At 48.9% G+C, this 25,000-nt stretch overlaps 5 protein-coding genes across 8 annotated transcripts in view; 2 read left to right on the forward strand and 3 right to left on the reverse strand.

Annotated features, from left to right (window-relative positions):
* Positions 1-2,077, reverse strand: part of LOC310819146 (arginine-hydroxylase NDUFAF5, mitochondrial-like) — a gene marked incomplete at its 3' end in the record, with an annotated part of 3,452 nt that extends 1,375 nt beyond the window's left edge. Inside the window, exon 1 of the mRNA XM_083690389.1 lies at positions 2,017-2,077. Coding sequence (XP_083546515.1) covers positions 2,017-2,071 — 55 coding nt within the window. The 5' untranslated portion in view covers positions 2,072-2,077. The remainder of the gene's footprint in view (positions 1-2,016) is intronic.
* An 854-nt stretch (positions 2,078-2,931) lies between these two features.
* On the reverse strand, positions 2,932-7,991 carry LOC310819145 (arginine-hydroxylase NDUFAF5, mitochondrial-like). Its single transcript, XM_083690388.1, has 11 exons — positions 7,143-7,991; positions 6,944-6,984; positions 6,716-6,779; positions 6,566-6,613; positions 6,294-6,397; positions 5,512-5,551; positions 5,159-5,356; positions 4,737-4,797; positions 3,731-3,814; positions 3,423-3,505; positions 2,932-3,235 (listed from the first exon to the last, which is right to left on the reverse strand). Exons 1-11 carry the CDS (start codon positions 7,689-7,691, stop codon positions 3,149-3,151), a joined length of 1,359 nt encoding a protein of 452 aa, XP_083546514.1. The 5' UTR covers positions 7,692-7,991; the 3' UTR covers positions 2,932-3,148.
* A 6-nt stretch (positions 7,992-7,997) lies between these two features.
* On the forward strand, positions 7,998-17,393 carry esf1 (ESF1, nucleolar pre-rRNA processing protein, homolog). Of its 2 annotated transcripts, none has more exons than XM_083690386.1 (14): positions 7,998-8,160; positions 8,864-9,388; positions 9,517-9,890; positions 10,941-11,054; positions 11,339-11,448; positions 11,736-11,888; positions 12,330-12,444; positions 12,994-13,201; positions 13,444-13,632; positions 14,792-14,919; positions 15,114-15,219; positions 15,694-15,788; positions 15,983-16,135; positions 16,324-17,393. In XM_083690386.1, the coding sequence occupies exons 2-14, from the start codon at positions 8,884-8,886 to the stop codon at positions 16,660-16,662; spliced, it is 2,589 nt and encodes an 862-aa protein (XP_083546512.1). In that variant the 5' UTR covers positions 7,998-8,160; positions 8,864-8,883; the 3' UTR covers positions 16,663-17,393. The 2 variants fall into 2 exon arrangements, with proteins under 2 accessions (XP_083546512.1, XP_083546513.1); XM_083690387.1 differs by having other exon boundaries at positions 8,000-8,160; positions 15,114-15,204.
* Positions 17,394-18,962: 1,569 nt separating this feature from the next.
* btbd3a (BTB (POZ) domain containing 3a) lies at positions 18,963-22,770 on the reverse strand (the record flags this gene model as incomplete). The annotated part of the gene is made up of 7 exons (XM_083689604.1): positions 22,630-22,770; positions 21,896-22,163; positions 21,368-21,458; positions 20,990-21,108; positions 20,463-20,664; positions 19,884-20,085; positions 18,963-19,591 (listed from the first exon to the last, which is right to left on the reverse strand). The coding sequence occupies exons 2-7, from the start codon at positions 22,057-22,059 to the stop codon at positions 18,963-18,965; spliced, it is 1,407 nt and encodes a 468-aa protein (XP_083545730.1). The 5' UTR covers positions 22,060-22,163; positions 22,630-22,770.
* Positions 22,771-22,836: 66 nt separating this feature from the next.
* Positions 22,837-25,000, forward strand: part of tbce (tubulin folding cofactor E) — a 7,928-nt gene continuing 5,764 nt past the window's right edge. For 2 of the 3 annotated variants that reach the window (XM_083690675.1, XM_083690673.1), the window contains exons 1-5: positions 22,837-22,936; positions 23,512-23,654; positions 23,903-23,987; positions 24,359-24,535; positions 24,658-24,743. In XM_083690675.1, coding sequence (XP_083546801.1) covers positions 23,525-23,654; positions 23,903-23,987; positions 24,359-24,535; positions 24,658-24,743 — 478 coding nt within the window. In that variant the 5' untranslated portion in view covers positions 22,837-22,936; positions 23,512-23,524. The remainder of the gene's footprint in view (positions 22,937-23,511; positions 23,655-23,902; positions 23,988-24,358; positions 24,536-24,657; positions 24,744-25,000) is intronic. The other variant, XM_083690674.1, reaches the window with a different exon arrangement.

Here is a 25,000-nt window from a genome sequence, read left to right on the forward strand (position 1 = left end):
TGACAGAGGGCATTCTCCACACTCCGAACCTTTATAGTCATTCATGTATTAATAGAACCGAAGCAAAGCAGATTATTAGTCAATGTAACGCTAGAAAATAAACATAGAAAAATATACTTTCAATCCTTCAGGCTTGCATTGTATAGAGCCTACGGTGCCCACTACACAGTCCATCATACAACATGAAATAGAGATGATATATGAAGGTCTATTCCTATCTTCTGTACCACAGAAACAAAGACAGTAGATGAGTTGAGCTGAAATGACCTTGGTCATGACCCTGGTCGTCACTATGGTCATAGTGGGTAGAAATGGGGCCACAACTGTTTTGGCTCCATGTCTGAATCTGTTCAGGGTACAGAAATCTACCTCTGTGCAGAATTTGGTGAATTTATTACAAAATAGTCCTTCTGAAAATGAAAGGTTAGTAAAATAGTGGTAGGGTTGGTGGCCATTTTGTAAGATGGCTGCCACACCCCCCAGGGGTCAAATCTGTGTTGCTCCATATTTTAAACGTTTCAGGGTACATACATCTACCTCTGTGTCAAATGTGGTGCTTTTATCAAAAAGTTAACAATCAGGGAACATATTTTAAAACGACTCCTTTTTCATCCAACTGACATTATTTCAACAGGACTCAAATGAAGCATCTTCGCGGGACGAGTCTCACATTCAAAGGTTTAGAATTGGGAAAGACAGAACTCACAAAAACAGATTTTTTGACTTAGAAATTTTGAGGGACGTTATTTAGCAGACGTTGCTGTGATGTAATTTCCTGTGGTTTGTGGGTTCTTGGCCAGTGAGTCGACGTTCTCCTTTGTCTCCTGAAGATCTGTGTCCAGTTAGTGGAGGCGTCACACAGGAGTACAGAGGGTCAACCTGGTCAGGTGAACCTTCACCCAGAACCTCTGGAGCTTTAGCCAAGTGGTACAGATCATTGTGTCCAGTTTGTGAAAACGTCACAGAGGAGTACAGGGGATCAAGAAGTATAGGTGGACCATCACCCTGCAAGACTGGAGTGTTAGCCAAGTAGTACACACTCTGACCACTAGGGGCCACTATCAGTCTGTCTTCCTTTATCTCTTCATAGACAGGGTCCACCAACTCCTCTCCCTCCCCTGCACCATCTCTTCTTTTAGAACTTCTACTTTTAGAATAATATCTCCAGGTTAAGATGATCATCAGCACGGCGCCTGCTCCAACGACCAGACCAACAGGAACTTTCCAGTAATAATCTGTGTTAATCGGTTCCTTTTTATTTATTTCATTTCCTGTTGCAGAGGAAACTCTTGTGGTTCTGTCCATCTTCTCTTCTTCACCGTCTTCTCTCTCTCTGGGGGGCTTCGTTCTGTCATCACTCCCAGGTGAAGGGTCTGGTGTCACTCTCAGAAACGTTTTCCCTTTCTTTTTTTTCTTTTTCTTTTTTATCTCTTTTTCATTACTAGTTGCTGAGGAAACTCTTGTGGTTCTGTCCATCTTCCCTCCTTCATCGTGTTCTCTCTCTCTGGGGGGCTCTTTTGTCTTCACAATCAGAAAAACTATTCGTCTCCCATTACATTGGTACTCCCCACGGTCTGATAATGTCACTCCTCTTATGGTCAATGAGTTGTCAGCTGTTGAACCGTAATGTCTTTGTGGATCATCAATGTTTATTGTCTCTTTGCCATCTTGAATAGTGAGAATGTTTACTGTCTTCCTAATATTGTAATCAGATCTGCTCCATGTCACTGTTTCCCCCTCCACAGCGTGATCACACCTCAGAACAGCTGTTTGCCTCTCAAATACATACTGGATGGGTATGTCTGTCATAAGACAAATAAAAAGTCACTATCATAATCTCAAAGTCTGAAAACATCCAGACAACTTTGTTAGCTTTATCTGCTATAATATATACTGTAGGTTTTACTCCAAATAATTATCCAATAATATCATCAATATGATAGTGACTCGACCTTCAACAACTGGAGTCAGAACATCTTCATACTTTTGGACACAATAAATAATAACTATTCTTACCTGCGTAGGCATTGCAGAGACACCCAAAGAGCAGAAAGGAGAGATAAAGGAACATGTCTTCTCTGTGTGACGGTCAGTGTGAACTGAGGTAAAACTGCAGTGACACTTTCATCATCTACAGAACATGAGGAACTGACGATTCTGAGAAGGCGTACACCACACATGCTGTTCAGGATGCAAATACATGCATGCACGCACGTACACACACGCACACACACGCACACACACAGACACACACACACACACACACAGACAGTGAGTAATTGTTGATATACACACACACAGACACACACACACACGCACACACACGTACACACACAGACAACCACACACACAGACACACACACGCACGTACACGCACGCACACACACGTACACACATAGACACACACAGACAAACAGACAGACAGACACACACACACACACACACACACACTGTGTACACACACGTACATACACACACAGTGTGTGTGTGTCTGTGTGTGTCTGTGTGTGTACGTGTGTGTGTTTGTACGTGCGTGTACACAGTGTGTGTGTGTGTGTCTGTCTGTCTGTGTGTGTGTGTCTGTGTGTCTGTGTGTGTACGTGTGTGTGTGCGTGCGTGTACACAGTGTGTGTGTGTGTGTGTGTGTGTATAATTCTTGATAAAAACATGACAGACACAAGTTTGAGTGTTTGAGTAAACAGCTGACATGTTGTAATGGATGAGAACTGTGTGTTGTTGTTTCAGTGACTAACCACAGTGTCTATTAGTGAAGATGTGGTTGTCCTTCAGACGGGGGAAAGTCTGTCTCTAGTTTCACTTTCCACTGTCAGGCTTACACTCTTCATACAGACTCAGACAAAGTCCATCATCAAATGTGAAATATGATTATATGTCTTTGCATAATACACCAGTAGACAGATCAAACAGGGATGAGGCAAAATAATCAATTTATTGAAAATCTGGACTCTACTGTACAGATGACAATGTGAGCTATTTTCTTTGTATTCTTCTGTCTGCAGAAGCTCTCTTCTCTTCTCTTCTCTTCTCTTCTCTTCTCTTCTCTTCTCTTCTCTTCTCTTCTCTTCTCTTCTCTTCTCTTCTCTTCTCTTCTCTTCCCCTCCCCTCCCCTCCCCTCCCCTCCCCTCTTCTATGTCTTGTCTGTGTTCTGTGGCTGGCCGATCTTTGACAGGTCCCTGAACGACACGTTTGCAGAGCCTCTCTTAGCTGGTTTGACCTGTCGAGATCAGAGGTTGGATCTGTTTGATTCATTTGGAGGCTGATAAAAGTTGAGAATCTCTACTTTAACCTCATAGTAATTGTTTGATTTCAACTCCAAACTTCTGGACTGTAGAACCAAAACAAGACACTGTCTTCACCGTCCCGTTACTTATGCAGTGCACTGTTTATGTATATCACCTGACCTGTGACTCGTGGGGCTTCCAGCCAATCATGTAGAGGATCTCAAAGGTGGCAGGAACAGACCCGTCCTTGGCCCCGTACATCTCTGAGGCAGGAAGGAAGGAAGGAAGGAAGGGAGGAAGGAAGGGAGGAAGGAAGGAAAGAAGGGAGGAAGGAAGGAAGGGAGGAAAGAAGGAAAGAAGGGAGGAAAGGAATTAAGGCGGAAAGGTAGGAATTCAGCGTTCTAACGGTACTTTTGGCACAAGTCGTCTGTGTGTGTGTGTGTGTGTGTGGTTGTGTGGTTGTGTGTGTGTGTGTGTGTGTGTGTCACCTTGGTAGACAGCAGCTGCTGCCAGCATCGTGTCTCGGTGTAGGAGGGACTTCCTGTTCCACGCACAGTTACTCTCACCCATACCTACACACACACACACACACACACACACACACACACACACACACACACACACACACACACACACACACACACACACACACACACACACACACACACACACACACACCACACACACCACACACACACAGAACATAGGTGCACAAGGGTTGTAAAACACACATTGAGGAAGTGTACAAGTACAACTAATTCACTATTGTACTCTATGCTACTTCTAAATGAATGTATATTCATGCACAGAATATTATTTCTGTTAATTAACGATATTGAAGGGACAGGATCAGTATTGAAGGGAGAGGATCAGTATTGAAGGGACAGGATCAGTATTGAAGGGAGAGGGTCAGTATTGAAGGGAGAGGATCAGTATTGAAGGGACAGGATCAGTATTGAAGGGACAGGATCAGTATTGAAGGGAGAGGGTCAGTATTGAAGGGAGAGGATCAGTATTGAAGGGACAGGATCAGTATTGAAGGGACAGGATCAGTATTGAAGGGAGAGGGTCAGTATTGAAGGGAGAGGGTCAGTATTGAAGGGAGAGGATCAGTATTGAAGGGACAGGATCAGTATTGAAGGGAGAGGATCAGTATTGAAGGGACAGGATCAGTATTGAAGGGAGAGGGTCAGTATTGAAGGGAGAGGATCAGTATTGAAGGGAGAGGATCAGTATTGAAGGGAGAGGATCAGTATTGAAGGGACAGGATCAGTATTGAAGGGACAGGATCAGTATTGAAGGGAGAGGATCAGTATTGAAGGGAGAGGATCAGCTGACTACTGAACGGGGAGGATCAGCTGACTACTGAATGGGGACAGGATCAGTATTGAAGGGAGAGGATCAGCTGACTACTGAATGGGGAGGATCAGCTGACTACTGAACGGGGAGGATCAGCTGACTACTGAACGGGGACAGACCTTCTACATTTCCTACCTTGTAAGTCACTCATGACTTCAAGCATTCCAGGATAGTTTACTTGAATTTCATCAACGTCCTGTAGGGGAAATAAACACAAATGTTATGAATATGCCAAAACAGCATTAGAATATCCTAGCATTAACATCCAGTATGATCATACTTCATCAGTAGAATCATTTCTAACTGGCACGATCAAATGTCTCAAACTACCACACAATACTTTATCAATCAGCGAGCTATGTTGGTCTTATGAAGGGTCTATGAAGGTTCATAGAGACTTCATAAAGCCAATCTAGTCATGTGTGTCTTTTAGAGGGGTTATAAAGGCCTTATGAAGGTTCATAGATACATCCAGTCCTCACCACAGTGAGCATGGTGAAACATACTTGTGTGTCTTGCAGAGGGGTTATAAAGGCCTTATGAAGGTTCATCCTCACCACAGTGAGCATGGTGAAACCGGCCTGTCCCAGCAGGCTGCCCAGGTCTGTGCAGGCGGTGTAGGGGGAGATGTGGGGGGAGAACCCCCCCTCCCTCTCCAGCTCAGCCAGCTGCAGGGAGCAGCGCAGCTCGTAGAGGCTCTCCCCCCCCACCATCGCCCCGATGAACACCCCGTCTGGCTTCAGCACCTGGTGGATCTGGGGGGGGGGGGGGGGTTAATTTATCAATTTGTTAGTTTGTTCGTCATCCATTTCACTCATTTGGCTATTCATTCATTTATTCATCCATCCATCCATCCATCCATCCATCCATCCATCCATCTTCAGTGATTAGAGAAGAGGCTGTCTATTACCTGTCTCAAGGCCCCAGGCAGGTCATTAATCCAGTGTAAGCTGAGAGAGAGAGAGAGAGAGAGAGAGGGAGAGAGAGAGAGAGAGAGAGTTAGTCATTCATTTGGTGAGCTTCAGAATGGCTGGCCATACGAGTCTCAGCTGCCTGGAGGCCCAGTCGCTGAGGAAAGAGACTCTTCTGCTGACTGTACTCCACATCAAATGAAATCCCAACTTCATGGAACAACAGGAGAAGACGTTTCTCTGATGAATGTGTAACAGAATCACCTCAGCCTGGTCGGCAGTAACAAGGTCATGTGACGTCACATCTTGCTGTCTTTTTTCCACCTATTTTAGAGTGCTGCCTTCTCCTGTTGTTCCTGTGTGTACGGCAGAGCACCCAGCCACCAGCAGGGAGAAGAAGCCCACCTGGTACCACCAACCTGTGGTGGGTCATCAGCCCTAACCCTGTCCTAACCCTGTCCTAACCCTGTGGTGGGTCATCAGTCCTAACCCTGTCCTAACCCAGTCCTAACCCTGTCCTAACCCTGTCCTAACTCTGTGGTGGGTCATCAGTCCTAACCCTGTCCTAACCCTGTCCTAACTCTGTGGTGGGTCATCAGCCCTAACCCTGTCCTAACCCTGTCCTAACTCTGTGGTGGGTCATCAGCCCTAACCCTGTCCTAACTCTGTCCTAACTCTGTGGTGGGTCATCAGTCCTAACTCTGTGGTGGGTCATCTGTCCTAACTCTGTGGTGGGTCATCAGCCCTAACTCTGTCCTAACTCTGAGGAGGGCCGGCTCACCTTAAGCTGCTGACCACCAGGTCAAAGGTGTTCTCTCTGAAAGGCAGGAACTCCTCATCAGCCGTCACACACTGGGTAGGGATCTCACTCTCTCTCCTCTGCCTCTGGGGGGGGGGCACGTTGACATCAGTGGGAAGAAATGTCCTGTATACCATACTAAATATACCACATTCTCATTCCATCTTCTCCTGTGTGTGTATGTGTGTGTGTGAGAGGGAGAGAGAGAGTGTGAGTGAGAGAGAGTGTGTGTGTGTGCGTGTGTGTTCACTCACCAGAGTTGTATCTGAGCTGTCCATTAGGAGGAGACGCTCAACTACCTCCTGGATATGACATCACAGGTCAAGAAGATGACATCACAGGTCAACAGAGTATGAATGAATCCATAAGCAGTGTGAAGATGTTTTCAATCACAACCACCTCACCTTGCTCAAATGCTCTGCCAGATGACTCTTCCCACAGCCGATATCCAATGTCAACGGAAACGTCCTGAGGAAATATTCATCGACAGCACATATAACACACACGTTCAACAACAGCGACGATGGCGGCATACTGTACGACATACTGTACGACATACTGTACGACATACTGTACGACTTTCATAGCAAGCGTGAATGTTACTTGAATCCATTCCAGTTCGTCACGCGTACCTCGCAATGTCATAAACTCTATCTGCTACTCTGCTGCCAACCTGCAAACAGAGAACGAACACACACACACACACACACACACACACACACACACACACACACACACACACACGTTGTTGTTTCACACGTAAATAGGACTCTCACACAGACAGGACCACCATTCTACACATCATTCTAGGACCGTTATGAGTCCCTCTACCTCGTCTCTCAGGTAGTCGTATTGGTCGCTGTCTGGTCGCGAAGCCGCCCATTTCTTCTGCTGCCTTTTCATCGTCCTGTCAAACACGTTCATCGCACCTCCAGCTCCCGACTTGCCCGAAAACTGCCTCCGAGACTCGGTCCATAGCGAACACCGGTATCTGGAAGACGACCGCCCGTCCACCGGTGGAGGTCCTGAGTGAGACGTGGTGGCCTGTGTGTGTGAGGCTGCGGCAGGCTGCGGTGGAGGTCCTGAGTGAGACGTGGTGGCCTGTGTGTGTGAGGCTGCGGCAGGCTGCGGTGGAGGTCCTGAGTGAGACGTGGTGGCCTGTGTGTGTGAGGCTGCGGCAGGCTGCGGTGGAGGTCTTGAGAGAGACGTGGTGGCCTGTGTGTGTGAGGCTGCGGCAGGCTGCTGTGGAGGTCTTGAGAGAGACGTGGTGGCCTGTGTGTGTGAGGCTGCGGCAGGCTGCGGTGGAGGCAGGAGAGGTCGAACAACCCTCCGGCAGACACTGCTACGACTAAGAAGACGGTTTCCTATTGCGTTATTCATTTTTAGAGTATTCCTATCGGTTTATGCACTAACGGTGGCAATACATTGTAAATAAAGCATTGCACAACTAGACTGTAGTGTTCCTGCCGTCCACATTGAATGACCTCAATCGCGGACAGTCGAAAAACATGGAACTGGATTATTCTTGGTTCGTGACAAAATGCGGAACTGGATTTCAGTACGCGAACCTTTTCTTGGGAGAGAGAGATAATATACAATGAGTTTCCCCTGGTGGTAAAATGTTGGTTAAAAAATAACGATACATTTATCTACTTTCCATTACATTTAGTGAATAAATGGTTGTTCGTTCTAATTCTATGTGACCTGTCATCTGTGCGCGGTTTGTCCCACCTCGCTTACCGTACGAGAAAAAGGGGCGGAACCAGAAAAGGTCACGGAAGCGGTGCATCTTGGGAGAACACGTGGCTACTGGGGGAGGTCGGCGCTGCTCTTTAGTGTGGTTGTTTTGGTGAGTATTTATCTTCTCATACTGTTTCCACTTCCATGTATCTGTATAAAATATTCCCGAGGGGTTTCACTTTCATGTGTGTCCTTCATGCTATCGGCAGCTCCGGGGTTTATCCTCCCTCCGCAGGTGTTGTTTACGTGCCTCAGCGGGCAGAGGCAGCTAGCTCGTTAGCTGAAGGTAGGCTGGAGAGAGCCGTTTCTCCTGTCGGGGGTTCCTCACACAGAAGCAGCACGTTTAGCTTTTGATTGCCATGGTTGAGTTGCCGCTGAGGCAGTAGTTCTTGACTGTAGTTCTGTCTCACTCAGTTTTAACGCCAGTAGGCTCTGGAGTGGTTAACGGTGCTCTAGTAAACACAGAGAGAGAGAGAGAGAGAGAGAGAGAGAGGGAGGGGGGGGGGAGAGAGAGGGAGGGGGGGGGGGAGAGAGAGGGAGGGGGGGGGGGAGAGAGAGAGAGAGAGAGAGAGGGGGGGAGAGAGAGAGAGAGGGAGGGGGGGGGGAGAGAGAGAGAGAGGGGGGGAGAGAGAGAGAGAGAGAGACTGTGGCAGACAAGATTAGGGTAGATAGAATGCATTTCCCTGTTCTGTACTACGTCAGCACGTTTAGAACTCGAAAGCTGTTCTGTACTGCATTCCCCTCTCTGCTTATCCGTCTTTCAACTGTGTCATAAATAGCAATTATAATAATTCTCTCCATCTCCCTTGCAGAAAACAAGACCGTGGCCATCATGGCTTCCAAACAGAACCAAGGCAGCGATGACCGCTTCCTCAAGGTGACGAAGGACCCTCGCTTCTGGGAGATGCCCGAGAACGAACACAAGATCAAGATCGACAAGCGCTTCCAGTCCATGTTCCACGACGAGCGTTTCAAGCTGAAGTACACCGTGGACAAACGCGGTCGACCGCTCAACCACACCTCCACAGAGGACCTCAAACGCTTCTACAACCTCTCCGACTCAGAGGGGTCCGACAAGGAGGATGGGGGGAAGAAGAAGGAGGAGAGGAAGAAGAAGAAGAAGAAGAAAGTTAAAGGGAAGGTGGAGTCTGAGGAAGGAGGGAAGGAAGTAGAGGAGGAGGTTAAAAAGCCGGAGAAGAAAGGAAAGGGTTCACAGGGCAGAGAGACTGGACCTAAAGGAGAGCAGCCAATCAGAGGGGTCAGAGTGTTCCAGGAGGGCGGGTCTAAAGAAGAGCAGCCTATCAGAGGCGTCCGAGGGGTCAGAGTGTTGGAGGAGGGTGAGTAGATTTGGTGAACTGAAGGCCATCACTGGTCCTCAGGGTTAAATATGTGGAATGAAGATCTGCAGTTAACCGTCTGTGTCTGGAACAAACACTGATGATGGTGTAATGTGATGCTTTGACAGGTGGTGAAGAGGAGGAGGAGGAGGAGGAAGAGGGGCCTGGCGTCAAGGGTGATGAAGATGATGTGCACCTGGAAGGCGGCATCTCAGATGGCAGTGACGACGATGATGATGAAGATGATGATGACGAAGAGGGTGATGATACAGAGAGGGGGAGTGACGTGGTGAGCGGGTCAGAGGTGGAGTCTGAGGAGGAGGAGGAGGATGAAGATGACAGCGACAGCGGGCCTGACCTGGCCAGAGGGAAGGGCAACGTGGAGAGCAGCTCTGATGAAGATGATGATGAAGATGACGTGGAGGCCGTCCTCCGCCGCGAGGAAGAGGAGATCCAACACGACTGGGGCGAGCTCTGCAAGGACGCGGAGCGGACCGAGGACGTGAGTCACGACCACTTCCTGTCTGCATCCTGTCCATGGGTTAAAATGAAGTAGTCAGGAGTTTCATATTTGATATTCCCTTATTATTATTATTATTATTAATAATAATAATAAAAAAAAATTGGGGGGGGGGGGTATTTTTCTTGGCTAGAGATACCACTGGACCCCCCCAGGCCATGGTGCTAGACCACTGGACCCCCCCAGGCCATGGTGCTAGACCACTGGACCCCCCCAGGCCATGGTACTAGACCACTGGACCCCCCCAGGCCATGGTGCTAGACCACTGGACCCCCCCAGGCCATGGTGCTAGACCACTGGACCACCCCAGGCCATGGTGCTAGACCACTGGACCCCCCCAGGCCATGGTGCTAGACCACTGGACCCCCCCAGGCCATGGTACTAGACCACTGGACCCCCCCAGGCCACGGTGCTGGACCACTGGACCCCCCCAGGCCATGGTGCTAGACCACTGGACCCCCCCAGGCCATGGTACTAGACCACTGGACCCCCCCAGGCCACGGTGCTGGACCACTGGACCCCCCCAGGCCATGGTGCTGGACCACTGGACCCCCCCAGGCCATGGTGCTAGACCACTGGACCCCCCCAGGCCACGGTGCTGGACCACTGGACCCCCCCAGGCCATGGTGCTGGACCACTGGACCCCCCCAGGCCATGGTGCTAGACCACTGGACCCCCCCAGGCCATGGTGCTAGACCACTGGCCACCCCAGGCCATGGTGCTAGACCACTGGCCACCCCAGGCCGTGGTACTAGACCACTGGCCACCCCAGGCCATGGTGCCTTCAAGTCAAGCAAACAAAAACATTGACGAAGTACAAAGTACAATCAATGTATAATCATTACAATATAATAATAATTATTATTATATTATTATTTTTAGTTAATACATTCTCCGGGCAATGCAGTGTCTGAGTACTGAGAAAAGCACTATATAAAATAAATGCATTATTATGGTAATAATCTTCATCAGTTTTTGGAATCTTTGCCTTTGCAGTTGAAGTGACTGATTTATTTAACCTTTGACCTCCAGGTGACCCAGCGGCTGGCGGTGTGCAACATGGACTGGGACAGGATGAAGGCCAAGGACCTGCTGGCGCTCTTCAACTCCTTCAAGCCTAAAGGAGGCGTGGTGCTCTCTGTCAAGGTACACCACGCCACACACTGATTGGTCTACCGCCTGTCAGTCAGTCTGGATGGGCTTAGAACCGTCCCGTGATTGGATAAGAGTACCCTGTAGTTTACTGTGCCATGTTGAGGGGGTTGATGGTTAGCACAGGAGTGGGTTATTCTACCTGTGTTTTGGTACCTGTGATATTCTAACCCCTAATGCCTGTTACCAATGTTATGTATAGCAGGAGTTGCTTAACATGGGGATTCTCACAATGATAGAATAATGTATACAGTGTGTGTGTGTGTGTGTGTGTGTAGATCTACCCGTCAGAGTTTGGGAAGGAGAGGATTCAGCAGGAGCATACCAAGGGTCCGTTAGAGCTGATGGCCCTGCCTGAAGACCCTGAGAAGGACACAGAGGAGGAAAAGTATGTGTGTGTGTGTGTGTGTGGTGAAGGGTGTGTGTGTATATATGTGTGTGTGTGTGGTGAAGGGTGGGTGTGTGTGGTGAAGGGTGTGTGTGGTGAAGGGTGTGGGTGGTGAAGGGTGTGGGTGTGTGTGTGAAGCGTGTGTCTGACTAGTGAATCAGCATCGATCTGAGTAGTGCTATAGGGTCTATCTGACTGGATGTGAAGTAAGTGTGTGTATCGATTTGAGTAGTGTGATAGTGTCTATCTGACTGTGTGTGTGTGTGTGTGTGTGTGTTTTCTCCCAGGATCTACCGGGAGAAGCTGCGTGACTACCAGTTCAAGCGTCTGAGGTATTACTACGCCGTGGTGGAGTGTGATTCGCCCGACACCGCCGCCAAGGTGTACCAGGAATGTGACGGGTTTGAGTACGAGAGCAGCTGCTCCATCCTGGACCTGCGGTGAGGCAGCACGCCGGGGGAGGCCGCTGGAGGTAGAAATCGGAGGACGGGCTCATTGTAATCAATGGAATGAGGACTGGCATCAAACATGTGCCGTTCCTCATTCCATTCCATGCACTACAATGAGCCCGTCCTCCGATTTCTACCTCCACCAGCCTCTGATGCAGTATACACACAGTACACTCATCTCTATTGCATAATAATTTGGTTTAATCAATCACTTAGTTGAATGTGTTGTGTTATTTGTATAGCTCTTTTACAACGTTTATAACAGGTTTATAACAAGTATAATAGATGTAAACATAGAGGTATCACACATGCTAACCAATAGATAGCATGATGCCATTATGTGTGGTGGTAAACGTGCTAAATATTAGCATTATACAGATTGCTACATTTTACCCCAGTGCTAACCGCCATGACTGTCCCTCCCTCTGATAGGTTCATCCCTGATGACACGCTGTTTGAGGAGGAGCCCAAGGACGTAGCCACAGACGTGGACCTGTCAGCCTACACCCCCAAACTCTTCACCTCCACCTCCACCGCCACCTCCAAGGTCAGACTCACACTCCTAATGGTCCAGACACGACCCCTGACCCTTGACCGTGTCCAGACACGACCCCTGACCCTTGACCGTGTCCAGACACGACCCCTGACCCTTGACCATGTCCAGACACGACCCCTGACCCTTGACCGTGTCCAGACATGACCTCTAGCTCCTCCTACACCCTGGTAGACTCACTCCTTACTATGACCCCTGACCCTTTAGCTCCTCCTTCTCACATTTGCTCATATATATATATATATATTTATTTGCCTCCCCAAAAAGAACAACATTTCACATTGCGTAGGTTCTTCCAATGAGGCAGAAATACATATTTCTCTCTTGTGTTCTGTGACTATTGTGTCTCAATGTTTGTGGAACTGAAGCTACATAATTGAGTCTTCGAAGGACTAGCTTTGTGTCACCTCTGAATCAATCACCTCTGAATCACCTCTCACACCATCCTGTGAACTGGTAGTAGTGTGTTCAGCTGAGAAAAGGACTCAAGCTTGGAGCTTATTGGTGCTTATTGTTGCTTATGGTTTCATATTCCCCCTCCAGGTGGAGTTGACATGGGATGAGACGGACCATGACCGCGTGACGGCCATGAGCAGGAAGTTCAACAAGGACGAGCTTCTACAGATGGACTTCAACGCCTACCTGGCGTCCTCCAGCGACGAAGAGGAGGAGGAGGGAGGAGCGATGCTGGGACCAGAGGTGGCGATGGGGGGGGAGGAGGAGGAGGAGGAGGAGGAGGAGCCAATAGAAGGTAGGAACAACATTAGAGATGGTTGGTGTGTTTAAAGCCACAATCCTTTTTATATATATATATATATATAGAGAGAGAGAGAGAGAGAGAGAGAGAGAGAGAGAGAGAGAGAGAGAGAGAGAGAGAGAGAGAGAGAGAGAGAGAGAGAGAAAATATGATTTATACCCATTTGTAAGATTCTCTTGTTTTTCAAAATACGGATTGTGGCTTAACCTATTTGCCCCCCCCCCCCCCCCCCCCAGCCAAACTGCCAGAAGAAGTGGTGGAAGAGGTGGAGGAGCAGCAGCCTCAGAAAGAACAAACGAAGAAGAAGAAGAAGAACAGCGAGGAGCAGATCACCAAGTACAGAGAGATGCTGAAGACCATCCAGGACAAGGACAGGAGGCAGAAGCAGGACAACGCCATGGAGATGGAGATCACATGGGTGCCCGGTAGGGACAAACAACATTGGTTTCTGAATGTCATTGTTGTTCTTAGGTCATTAAATAGATCACAACCAGCATTTACTCATTCCCCTGACAGATTGTCCCAATGGCTACAATTGTGTTCTACACAAAGTCTATCCAGGGGAGGCTGGTGGAGGTAGACATCGGAGGACGTCCTCATTGTAATGAGGAATAGTATTAAATGCGTGTGTTTGATACGACTTCTGTTTCCGTTCCATCCATTGCAATGAGCCCATCCTCCGATTTCTACCTCCACCAGCCTCCCCTGATTGGTACATTGCCTGCAGACAGATGGCGCCATTCCTCTACAATGACCGCTCTTTGTTGACTGTGGCGAGGTCAACCTTTATCATGACCATCCACTATCATGGCCATCCACTATCATGACCATCCACTATCATGACCATCCACTATCATGACCATCCACTATCATGACCATCCACTATCATGACCATCCACTATCATGACCATCCACTATCATGGCCATCCACTATCATGACCATCCACTATCATGACCATCCACTATCATGACCATCCACTATCATGGCCATCCACTATCATGACCATCCACTATCATGCACTATCATGACCATCCACTACATTGTAGATGGTTTTTTTAGGTTATTTATTTGACTGAGTCCCACTCTTTATATTTGAGTCCCACTCTTTATATTTGAGTCCCACTCTTTATATTTGTCATTTTTATTGGACATAGATAGTCGTCTATGTCCATGTCATAGGTGTGCACTGTAGGCCGCGATGCTAGACCACTGGACCCCCCCAGGCCATGGTGCTAGACCACTGGACCACCCCAGGCCGTGGTGCTAGACCACTGGACCCCCCCAGGCCATGGTGCTAGACCACTGGACCACCCCAGGCCGTGGTGCTAGACCACTGGACCACCCCAGGCCATGGTGCTAGACCACTGGACCACCCCAGGCCATGGTGCTAGACCACTGGACCACCCCAGGCCGTGGTGCTAGACCACTGGACCCCCCCAGGCCGTGGTGCTAGACCACTGGACCACCCCAGGCCATAGTGCTAGACCACTGGACCACCCCAGGCCGTAGTGCTAGACCACTGGACCACCCCAGGTCACGGTGCTAGACTTCTGTGTCATGTGACATGGTGTCCTCCCCCCCAGGTCTGAAGGAGACCACAGAGCAGCTGGTGAAGAAGAAGCTGATGGGCAGGGACACGCTGACGCCCTGGGAGGAGTTCCTGGAGAAGAAGAAGGACAAGAAGAAACAGAAGAAGACCAAAGGAAAACAGGTGAGCAACAAACCCTCACGCGCACATGTACGCACAGACATCACGCACACGCTCATGCACGCACACACGCATACACAGACATCGCGGGCACACACGCATACACAGACATCGCGCACACACACACACACACACACACACACACACACACACACACACACACACAGTCTATTGAGAGTCTTCTTTGTGTTCCTCAGGCATCAGCTGACTCTGACCTCAGTGATGATGAGATTCCCGCTGATGTTGATCTGGACGACCCGTTCTTTGCAGAGGAGCTGGGTTCTACAGGTGAGGGTTCTACAGGTGAGGGTTGAGGAGCTGGGTTCTCCAGGTGAGGGTTGAGGGGCTGGGTTCTCCAGGTGAGGGTTGAGGAGCTGGGTTCTACAGGTGAGGGTTGAGGAGCTGGGTTCTCCAGGTGAGGGTTGAGGAGCTGGGTTCTCCAGGTGAGGGTTGGGCTGGGTTCTCCAGGTGAGGGTTGAGGAGCTGGGTTCTACAGGTGAGGGTTCTCCAGGTGAGGGTTGAGGAGCTGGGTTCTCCAGGTGAGGGTTGAGGAGCTGGGTTCTACAGGTGAGGGTTCTCCAGGTGAGGGTTGAGGAGCTGGGTTCTACAGGTGAGGGTTGAGATGGAACATCTAACACACCGTCAGTCAGTCGTCCTCCAGGGCACTGTTATATTCTCATATTACCTCTCTTTTGTTTGTGAATGATTCGGCCAATAATCGTGACATCCTCAACTCTCAACCAGTCGCTTTGCTCCTCTGTCTTACTCTATGGTTAGGCCCGGAGCTGAAGAAGAAGTCCAAGAGGAAGAGAAACAGGAAGGAGGAGGAGGAGAGGACGCCTGAGGAGCAAGAGGAGCTGGAGAAACAAAAGGTTGGTTGTTCTATTCATGGTTTGAGCTGAGGCTCATAGATGTCCATCACTCTGCTGTCTATCTTTGATGGAGTACAAGCAGTTTTATCAAAGGTTTCATTGTTAATGTCCTAATGATTTCTCCCTCTCTCTCTGTTTCTCTCCCTCTCTCTCTATCTGTCTGTCTCTCTCTCTATCTGTCTCTCTCTCTGCAGGCTGAGATGGCGCTTTTGATGGACGACAACGAAGACGACAAACACAAACACTTCAACTACGACAAGATCGTAGAAGAGCAGAACCTGAGCAAGAAGAAGAGGAAGAAACTGATCAAGAAGAAGGACACGGTCCTGGAGGAGGACAACTTCCAGGTCAGAGTTCTCTCTCTCTCTCTCTCTACTATCTGTTGCAACAGCTTGCTAGGGTTATGGTTGACGGTTAGGGTTAGGGTTAGAGTTGGGGCTAGGATTAGGTTATGGGTTAAGGTTAGGACTACGGTTGGGGTTAGTTAGTTAGTTGAACATCTACTGAACATCTGCTCTCTCTGTGTGATTGACAGGTGGACGTGAAGGACCCTCGTTTCCAGGCCATCTTTACGTCCCACCTGTACAACCTGGACCCGTCCGACCCGGGCTACAAGAAGACCAAGGCCACTCTGAGCATCCAGCAGGAGAAACAGCGTCTCCGGGAGCAGCAGCAGCTCAGCCACCAGAGGGCGCTCAAGGCCTCGGCCGCACAGGAAGCACCTGCAGTAGCGGGGGTGAAGAGGCAGGAAGTGGCTGCGGAGGGGGCGGAGCCTGCTAAGAAGGCCATGGACCCCGGTCTCTCAATGCTTATTAAGTCGATTAAGAACAAGACGGAGCAGTTTCAGGCTCGGAAAAAGCAGAAGACGGTGTAGGAGTTACTGGTGACTGGACTGTGTTTGTGTCTGGGTCAAAACCTGCTGGACCATGTTTGTGACTGGGTCAAAACCTGGACTAGATTGTGTTTGTGGCTGGGTCAAAACCTGGACTGGACTGTGTTTGTGTCTGGGTCAAAACCTGGACTGGACAACAGGACTATGTTTTTGTATACAAAGCAATGGACTGCTCTTAGACTGCAGCTGTCTGCAACAACCTTCCACTTCCCAGCTCTCTCCCTGTGATGAAGGAGCTGTATGTCTGTGTGAGGCGAGGTCATGTGGCTGAAGCTCTGTGCTCTTTGTAGCTGAACTGTGAATGACTCTGCAAAAAATCGTTAACAATCGTTAGAAACACGTCTCCCTGCATCCTCTCCTCCACAAGCATTGGAGAATATGTAAGGGAAGGAACCTCGATCTTCTCCTCCATTGTGTTTTGAGCAGGACGCGAGTGGAGGACATGAGGAGTTGTGTTCCTAACGATTAAAAAAAAAAGAAAAAAAAAAAGGCTTCTGTCACTGAGAATGAAGTCCAACACACTGGGACGGTGTCCCCAGACACAGGTTAAGCTCATTATTGGACTGGAAAGCATTTCCAATGGCGGACATTACAGTTGACATATGTACAGTACAGAATCACTCCACACCTGCATAATAAACCCCTTATTCTGTGGTTTCCTGAATAGTGAGAAGATTTTACCTGCGTTGTTTTGTTGTAAATAAAACACACCTGCCAAGATGTCTTTCTAACCTTTCTTACACGCCCCCTCTCTCTCTCACACACACACAGAGAGACACACTACAGGTGAATTGTATTATTTATTTTCCATATGCCGCCCTGCTACACATTCCTCAGTCTGTTGGCACTGTCCCACTCCGTCACGGCAACATTCTGGTCGGGAGCTCCTTCACACACACCGCACTGGTTCAGCAGAGAACACACAGGTCCCAAAACAGCTCTCCTCAATTAACAAAGTGTATATAGTGTTTATAACAGGGCCAAGGGAGGCTCGTGGAGGTAGAAATCGGAGGACGGGCTCATTGTATTGCATGGAATGGCATCAAACGTGATTCCTCATTCCATTCCATGCTTTCCAATGAGCCGGTCCTCTGAGCTCCGCCTCCCCAGGTCTCTAAGAAGGTAACATACTAAAAGGCTTTCCCGTGTCACAGGATCAGTACTGTATGTAGTTCAACAGCACGGAACATGTTTACAACCGGACCGGTTTGTTACTCACAGAGTTATTTACATTGTGACTTTTGTTATAATATAATAAGCACACTTCAGAATCAGCTAGTGTTACATTGCTGGTTTAGTTTAGTCTATTCTTAGTTTAATCTCAGATTGAAAATCCATAGAAGAGTGATGAAGGATTACAGAGTGCAGCGTCGTCATCAACCATATAAAGCACCAAAGAAAAGACTATATTAGTAAACATTAGAATAAAAAAACTAATCTTAGAAATTGCACCATGGTAACTTGATAAACTTTTTTTTTTTTTTATCAAGTTACAAATTCCAAAAATATCTGATTATACCCTAAATAGCTTCTATACGCACCAACATCAAGGTTGAAATATGTAGTATTCAAGTTCTCAGTGTTTCATATATTAGTGTTCCAAGTGGAACCAGGGGTCAGTTGAATTTCAATTAAGTTAATTCAGGAAGTAAATTGAAATGAGGGCATTTACTTCCGACGTTTTCTCAATAAACTAAACGAGAGAAGCTTTATACATCAAATGTCTTCTTTCATTTTGGAATTGACTCAATTGAAATCAAAATGGCCCCAACCTTGCTGGGAATGTATCACCTGAAAGTATAAAACAAAACAAACATCACCACGACGACGACATATCAATAATCTTGTTGGCTTTGATTGTGAGGAAGAGTGTGTCTTGGTAAATATGTGTGAAACTAAATCTAGTCAAATAAACATTTTAAGAATAGAAGGTCCTTCATTCTACAGTAACAGGAAATAAAAACATATTTGGTCACTGCAACTCAAGTCGACGTCAAAATATGTCAGAAATTTACTAACTGCTATGAAAATAATTAGGTACGTTTAGTCTTAAATGTAAATACTGACTTTTTTAAGGCAATAAATTGAATGCTAAACTGACCACCACAACAAATGTCTTTTCTCTGGTTCTTTTCAGGTGTTCGATTAAAGAAGGTTTTCTGAACACCCTGAGAAAGAAGAACATTTATATCTTCGTCTTTATAGTGTGGTTTTAAATCAGTTAGTGTTTGTAAATCTAACATGGCAGCGAAGTTTGAGGAACTACCCCCCCCCCCCCCCCCTCAGGCGTAGAAGATGAGCTCGGGGATCTGCCCCCCCTGCACCCCCGTCCCGTTGGTACTGTCTGAGGAGCACTGGAACTGGAAGGTGACCTTCCCACACTGCACCTCTGTCATGCCCTCCTGCCCGAAGTAGCTCAGCTCGTTGCCGTCCAGAACCACGCTGGCCGTGTAGAACGTGTCGGGCTCGATCTGGACCGGGTACTCGAAGCGCACGGGGAACGTGCTGCTCGACCCGTCCGAGAAGTACTTGATGAGGCTGGTCGCCATGGGGACGCCCTGCCGCTTCAGCTCGATCTTGGCGCTGTACTCGGCCGAGCCGCAGCTCGACCCGTAGAGTCCGAACCCGGCGATGAACACGCGCTTGTCCACGGCGAACTGGATGCTGTCGCAGCGGCCGCGGTAGCGCCACTGGTTGCTGCGGTAGGCGCAGGACTGGAAGCGGTGGCAGCGTTGCGGGGACAGGCCCTTGCGGGGCTTGCTGGCGAACAGGAGGTCCGGCTTCTTGGCGGCCGTGTACCACAGGAAGATGTCGTTGGTCTCGTTGAGGGTCAGGACGCCGGACTGGGCGGCGCCGTTGGCGAAGTCGTCCAGCGCCATGGCCGGGATGCGGATCAGGTAGATGGCCTTGCCTAGAGAGAGAGAGAGAGAGACAGAGAGAGAGACAGAGACTGCTTCAATACTAAGTCAACGATGTAAACCAGCTCAATGAAACCTCCTCTAACTCATTCGGTGCCGAGGGTGAATAAAGTCACCCCAAATCGTCACCCAGGGTGACTTCATTCACCGAAAACGCAGCATAAATGACGACACTTCACGTTGCAGCCAATCAGAGTGCTGTTGCTAGGTAGACACCACACAGAACACTCGGAACACTCCAGGCGGTGAGTGTTCCGGAACTCGGTTGGTATTTGAATGGCGTACCTAACACCAGGCGTTTGTTCTCGATGGTGGGGGACAGGTCCCTGCGCTGGCACTCGGCCTCCGCCCAGCTCAGCGCAGCCTCAAACACCACCATCTCCTTGGCGTTCAGGGTCTCGCGGCGGAGGATGCTCTCCAGGGTCTGGGCGTCGATGTCACAGAAGCCCTCTGACCGCAGAGCCAGCTCCGCCTGGGCGTCAATCACCTGGGGACAATAAAGTTTATTCAAAGTGTATTATTATTATTATATATATTATAAGCCGTTGTATCAATAATAATTAATAATTAAAATGCATGCTTAAGTTATAATTGTGTACAACATATCTGTCATTATAAGCAACCTTTTGAAAACACCCAAGGACATTGATTGTACATAATATAATAAGAGAGAGTAAAAACTAAGCTATGGCCATAGAGAACATATAGACTAAGCTAAGCTATGCTAACAGCCGTAGAGAACATACAGGCTAAGCTAAGCTATGCTAACAGCCATAGAGAACATATAGGCTAAGCTAAGCTACGCTAATGGGCCATAGAGAACAGACGGGCTATACTATGCTAGGCTAGGCTACAGTAGCGTACCTCCCAGCACCGCTGCGTGAGGTCGGGCTCCTCGAACAGGCAGCTTTGGGAGAGCAGCACGCAGGCGTTCTTGGCGCTCAGGCTGGTCTCCAGGAAGTTGACGCAGGCCCGCGCCAGGTGAGGCACGATGTACTTCTTGGCGGCGTAGAGAGTGGCGAGGACCGTGTCGGCACACAGGTCGATCTCGTCACAGTAGATGTACCTGGGGGGGGGGGGGGGGGGGGGGTTAGAGAGAGAGAGGGAGGGGGTAGAGAGAGAGAGGTGGGTTAGAGAGAGAGAGGTGGGGGTTCTGTCCAACATGTCACCACCACTGTCAACATTTGAATTCTAACACAAACTGGTCATGTTGTTACTTCATGTCAACTGACTTTGGAGGAGGCTGGCGGAGGTAGAAATCGGAGGACGGGCTCATTGTTCAACAACCTCCGCCAGCCTCCACCGCTTGTCATGTCACTGTCCGGCATGTCACGGTCTCTGTCAAAGGAACGTCTGAATTCTAACTCAAACAGGAAGTGACATGGACGTACTTGAACATGGCCAGGAAGGAGGGAGGCTCCACGTCGGGGATGCGAATCTCCTCTGTGTCCTCCGCAAGCTCTCCATAAAACATGGCATGGAACACGGAGCTGCCCACGGCCAGCACATACTGAGAGAGATTGGGGGGGGGGGGGTTAACCCTTTCACCATATTGCTCATACCCATCTAATCCTCTTAGATCCAAACTCAGGGGAGGCAGGTGGAGGCAGAAATTGGAGAACGGGCTCATTGTAATACATGGAATGGAATTAGGAATTGAACCATTCCATGCACTACAATGAGCCCGTCCTCTGACTTCTACCTCCACCAGCCTCCCCTGTGTGCAGGGGACCGGGGCTACTCTCTGACAGGGCCTTTAAGGGGCTCACCTTGTGGCCAGGAACTCTCTGCGTCCCTCCTGGAGGCCCAACAACGAAGTGAACGTCGGCCATCTGCTCATTGTTGAACATGACTGAATTCCTGTGAATGCAAACATGAGACACATGAGGCATCCAGGTGGGGTTCAGGTGGGGTCCAGGTGGGGTTCAGGTGGGGTCCAGGTGGGGTCCAGGTGGTGGAGGGTCTCAAGAATGTCTCAAGATCATCTATTCAAGTCTCATTGCATCCCACCTCAGTCAGACAGTACCATCCATAGACATAGACCTACATCAGGGGAGGCCGGTGGAGGTAGAAATCGGAGGATGGGCTCATTTTAATGCATGGAATTGAATGAGGAACGGTATCACATTCCTTGTTCCAGTCCATGCATTACAATGAGACCAACCTCCGATTTCTACCTCCACCAGCCTCCCCTGGGCAGTATCATCCATATACACAGAGTATAGGCCTACACAACACACATCCCATCCCGAGTCGAACCCCTGCTAGCTGGGCGGGCCGTGCCCCTGGTCACCCACCTCTCTCTGATGGTGGGGTACAAGCCCTGCCAGTTGCAGCTCTGGGTGGTGTTGTTATTGTAGATGTTCTGCTGCTGGTACTGCTGGACTGTAGTGGTGTTGGTGGTGGTGGTGGAGGAGTCAGCTGGAACCAGCTTCTTGGCGGGGAAGAGCTCTGCAGCCATCTTCTCACTCCCCACTCCTGGCTGTCAAGGTGATGGTCTCATGGCCGGCGTGACGGCGGATGGAGGACAGGTCCGTCTGTGACTTGACTCCTTTCTTCTGTACTCTGTATTCACATAGGAGGACAGGGCCGAATAAGAGACATTCGTGGTTATGGGTTGCTGTTATGGAGCAGTTTGCTAAAGCTAGCAAGCTACAGAGATCACAAACCATACATACAAATCACCATAACAAATAATAGAAATATATAGAAACAATAACAGCATAGCTGTACATAAACACAACAACGCTAGCTAGCAACCACCAACAAGTAGCCAATTAGCTACTCTAACTATGTAGGTCGGTTGTATATTTAATGCAAAATATGCACGATATGAAGGAGGATAAACAGGCTCAACTGAGCGCAGATAACTGTTAAACTGTTGTTGTTTCTCACGTTTAGATGATGTGTGTATCAGCTAGCTAGCTATCAGCTAACGTTAGCCAGATGAGAAAAGGCAGACAGGAAGCGAGCTAAACGAAGCGCTACATTCGTCGTGACACCGTGAAATTCCGAGTAAATAAGACCTTACCGTGGTATTTAACTTTGGTAACGTCAGACAACCGCTTGAAAGCTTGTTAGCTGAGAAACAGTTCCCTGGGAAACTAGCGAGCAAGCTTTTGTTTACAACCACGGACAGTGAGCCTCCGTCGACGGCGCTCCCGGCTCCATTCCCGCAGGAGGCGCTGCGGGGGAAACGAGTCCGCCCGTCGCCTGGACCTCCCGACTCTCCGTAGCTGCTGTTTCTCCGTGGAGGCTGACGGTCGTTCTGCTGTAATATAACACCTCCGATACAGGACTCTCCACCTCCGATACAGGACTCTCCACCTCCGATACAGGTCATTTAATCTCTCATTCAACTCATTGACCGCACTAATATGTCAAATATGTGTTGTTAGTTAGCATAACGAGCCATGCCGTGGGTGGTGACAATGATAGCAATAGCTATCAATGCTATAGCTAGCAATGATAACAACAACTTTAACAGCAGCTCTTCCACCAACGGCACAGTGCAATAATAATGACATTCCACTGAACCACTTTACTTTTTTACTCTACTATTTATACTGCAATTGTGTCACGTCTATTGTCTTGTGTCCTCAACAATCGTCACTGTCCAACCTCACTTATCTTGCACTATGTCACTTATTGTCTGGTCCTCATCGCACTACTGCGTATTTGTATTATTTGTATTGGATGCTGCATTGTCAAGGAACCGAGCCCAAGAATGTTACTCCCTGCACTCGTGTATGAGACGTAACAAATACACTTGAAACTAGAAACTTGATCGGTGTTGGTTGACATGATGACATCACAATATTTTTAGCCAGCTGCCAGGTTAGCCACCTAGCATGGTTTCGTTTGTCTTCCCGTTGCTCTCCTCCGTGCTAACTAGCGACACGTAACGTTCCAGACACGTTTTCCAGATGAGGATCCCGGACCAGGCTGAACCCAGCGCCGCGGATGGCGTGCTCTCCGACGCGGTGGGTCGGCGGGTGGCTTGCGACGGGGAGAGGGGCACGGTCCTGTTCATCGGTACCGTACCACCAACTGCAGGTAAGTGGACTACTAGACTAGTACACACACACACACACACACACACACACACACACGCACAGTGGGTTGGAAATAATACAGTCTTTCAGTCGTAGCACAAATTTAGTATTTATTGACATGACGAATTGTTGGTTGTACTGAGTATCCGTACTGTACCAATAGTGAGGATTCCTGCATGTCCTGTGTCCTAAGCGTGTCCTAAGCATGTCCTAAGCGTGTCCTAAGCGTGTCCTGTGCTGTGTTCTAAGGCCTGTGGCTCGGTGTGGAGTGGGACAACCCAGAGAGAGGCAAACACGACGGCAGTCATGAGGGGGTCCGTTACTTCACCTGCAGGTAAACAACAGGGCCCGGAATATCAGAACCTTTAATCCGGATCAGAAAGACCCATGTTCTTTCTACCTATCCTGGATCAGACCATCTGGCTGATGGTGAGGAGTATAGGGGATATCAGCCAGATGGTCTGATCCTGGATAGCAAAATAGAATCAGGATCATTCTAATCAGTGTTGGCTGTGGTGTGTCATCAAGAACATAGGAAAGGACATACGTTATCAGTTTGGAATGCAGCCAGCATTGTGTCTCAGTGTATCCATCTGTTTGGTTTGGAATCAAGCCATTTGTCAGTGTATTCTATGAAACTGAGTATGGATTGTGTTTGGCGTTTGTGCTCTATTCTCTCCGTCTGTCTCTCCCCACACCTGCCAGGCATCCCAAGGGAGGCTCCTTCGTGCGGCCCAAGAAGGCCAGCTTCGGGGTGGACTACCTCACGGCCCTCCGGAGGCGCTACGAGGCGGAGGTGCAGCAGGTCCTGGAGGAGGAGATCACCATCTCCACCAGGACCGTCCAGATGGTGGGCTTCGAGGCCGTCTCAGAGAAACAGAAGTAAGGAGGGAGGGAGGGAGGGAGGGAGGGAGAGAGGGAGGGAGGGAGGGATCAGGTCCATTAGTTCTTCCTCTTTCTTCTGGGCTAGTTCTGAGTGTTGTGTGTGTGTCTCTGTCCCCCAGGGTTGAGAACCTGACTGAGGTCGCCCTGCGGAGGTGTGAGGTGTCCAGACCCGGCCCAGGAGACCAAATCAGAGCCACCACCCCGCGTATCCTTCTGTTTAAAGCAACTATACGTGATTTCTTCATGCAGGGTCACCAGCAAGATATATAAACAACGGAGCAAATAACATTTTAACATGCAGACCGTGATATTGACATTTACATAATGACATTTACACATAATAATCTGTTATTGAGCTGAAGGAGTGACGTTCTAGGAGACCAGAATGGGTGAATTATTTGTATGTGTGAGTGTGTGTGTTATTTGAGTGTGTGTATTATTTGAGTGTGTGATGTTGTTGGA

Source organism: Argentina silus (genome assembly GCF_951799395.1).
Source record: "Argentina silus genome assembly, chromosome: 18".
In the NCBI taxonomy this organism is placed as follows: Eukaryota; Metazoa; Chordata; class Actinopteri; order Argentiniformes; family Argentinidae; genus Argentina; species Argentina silus.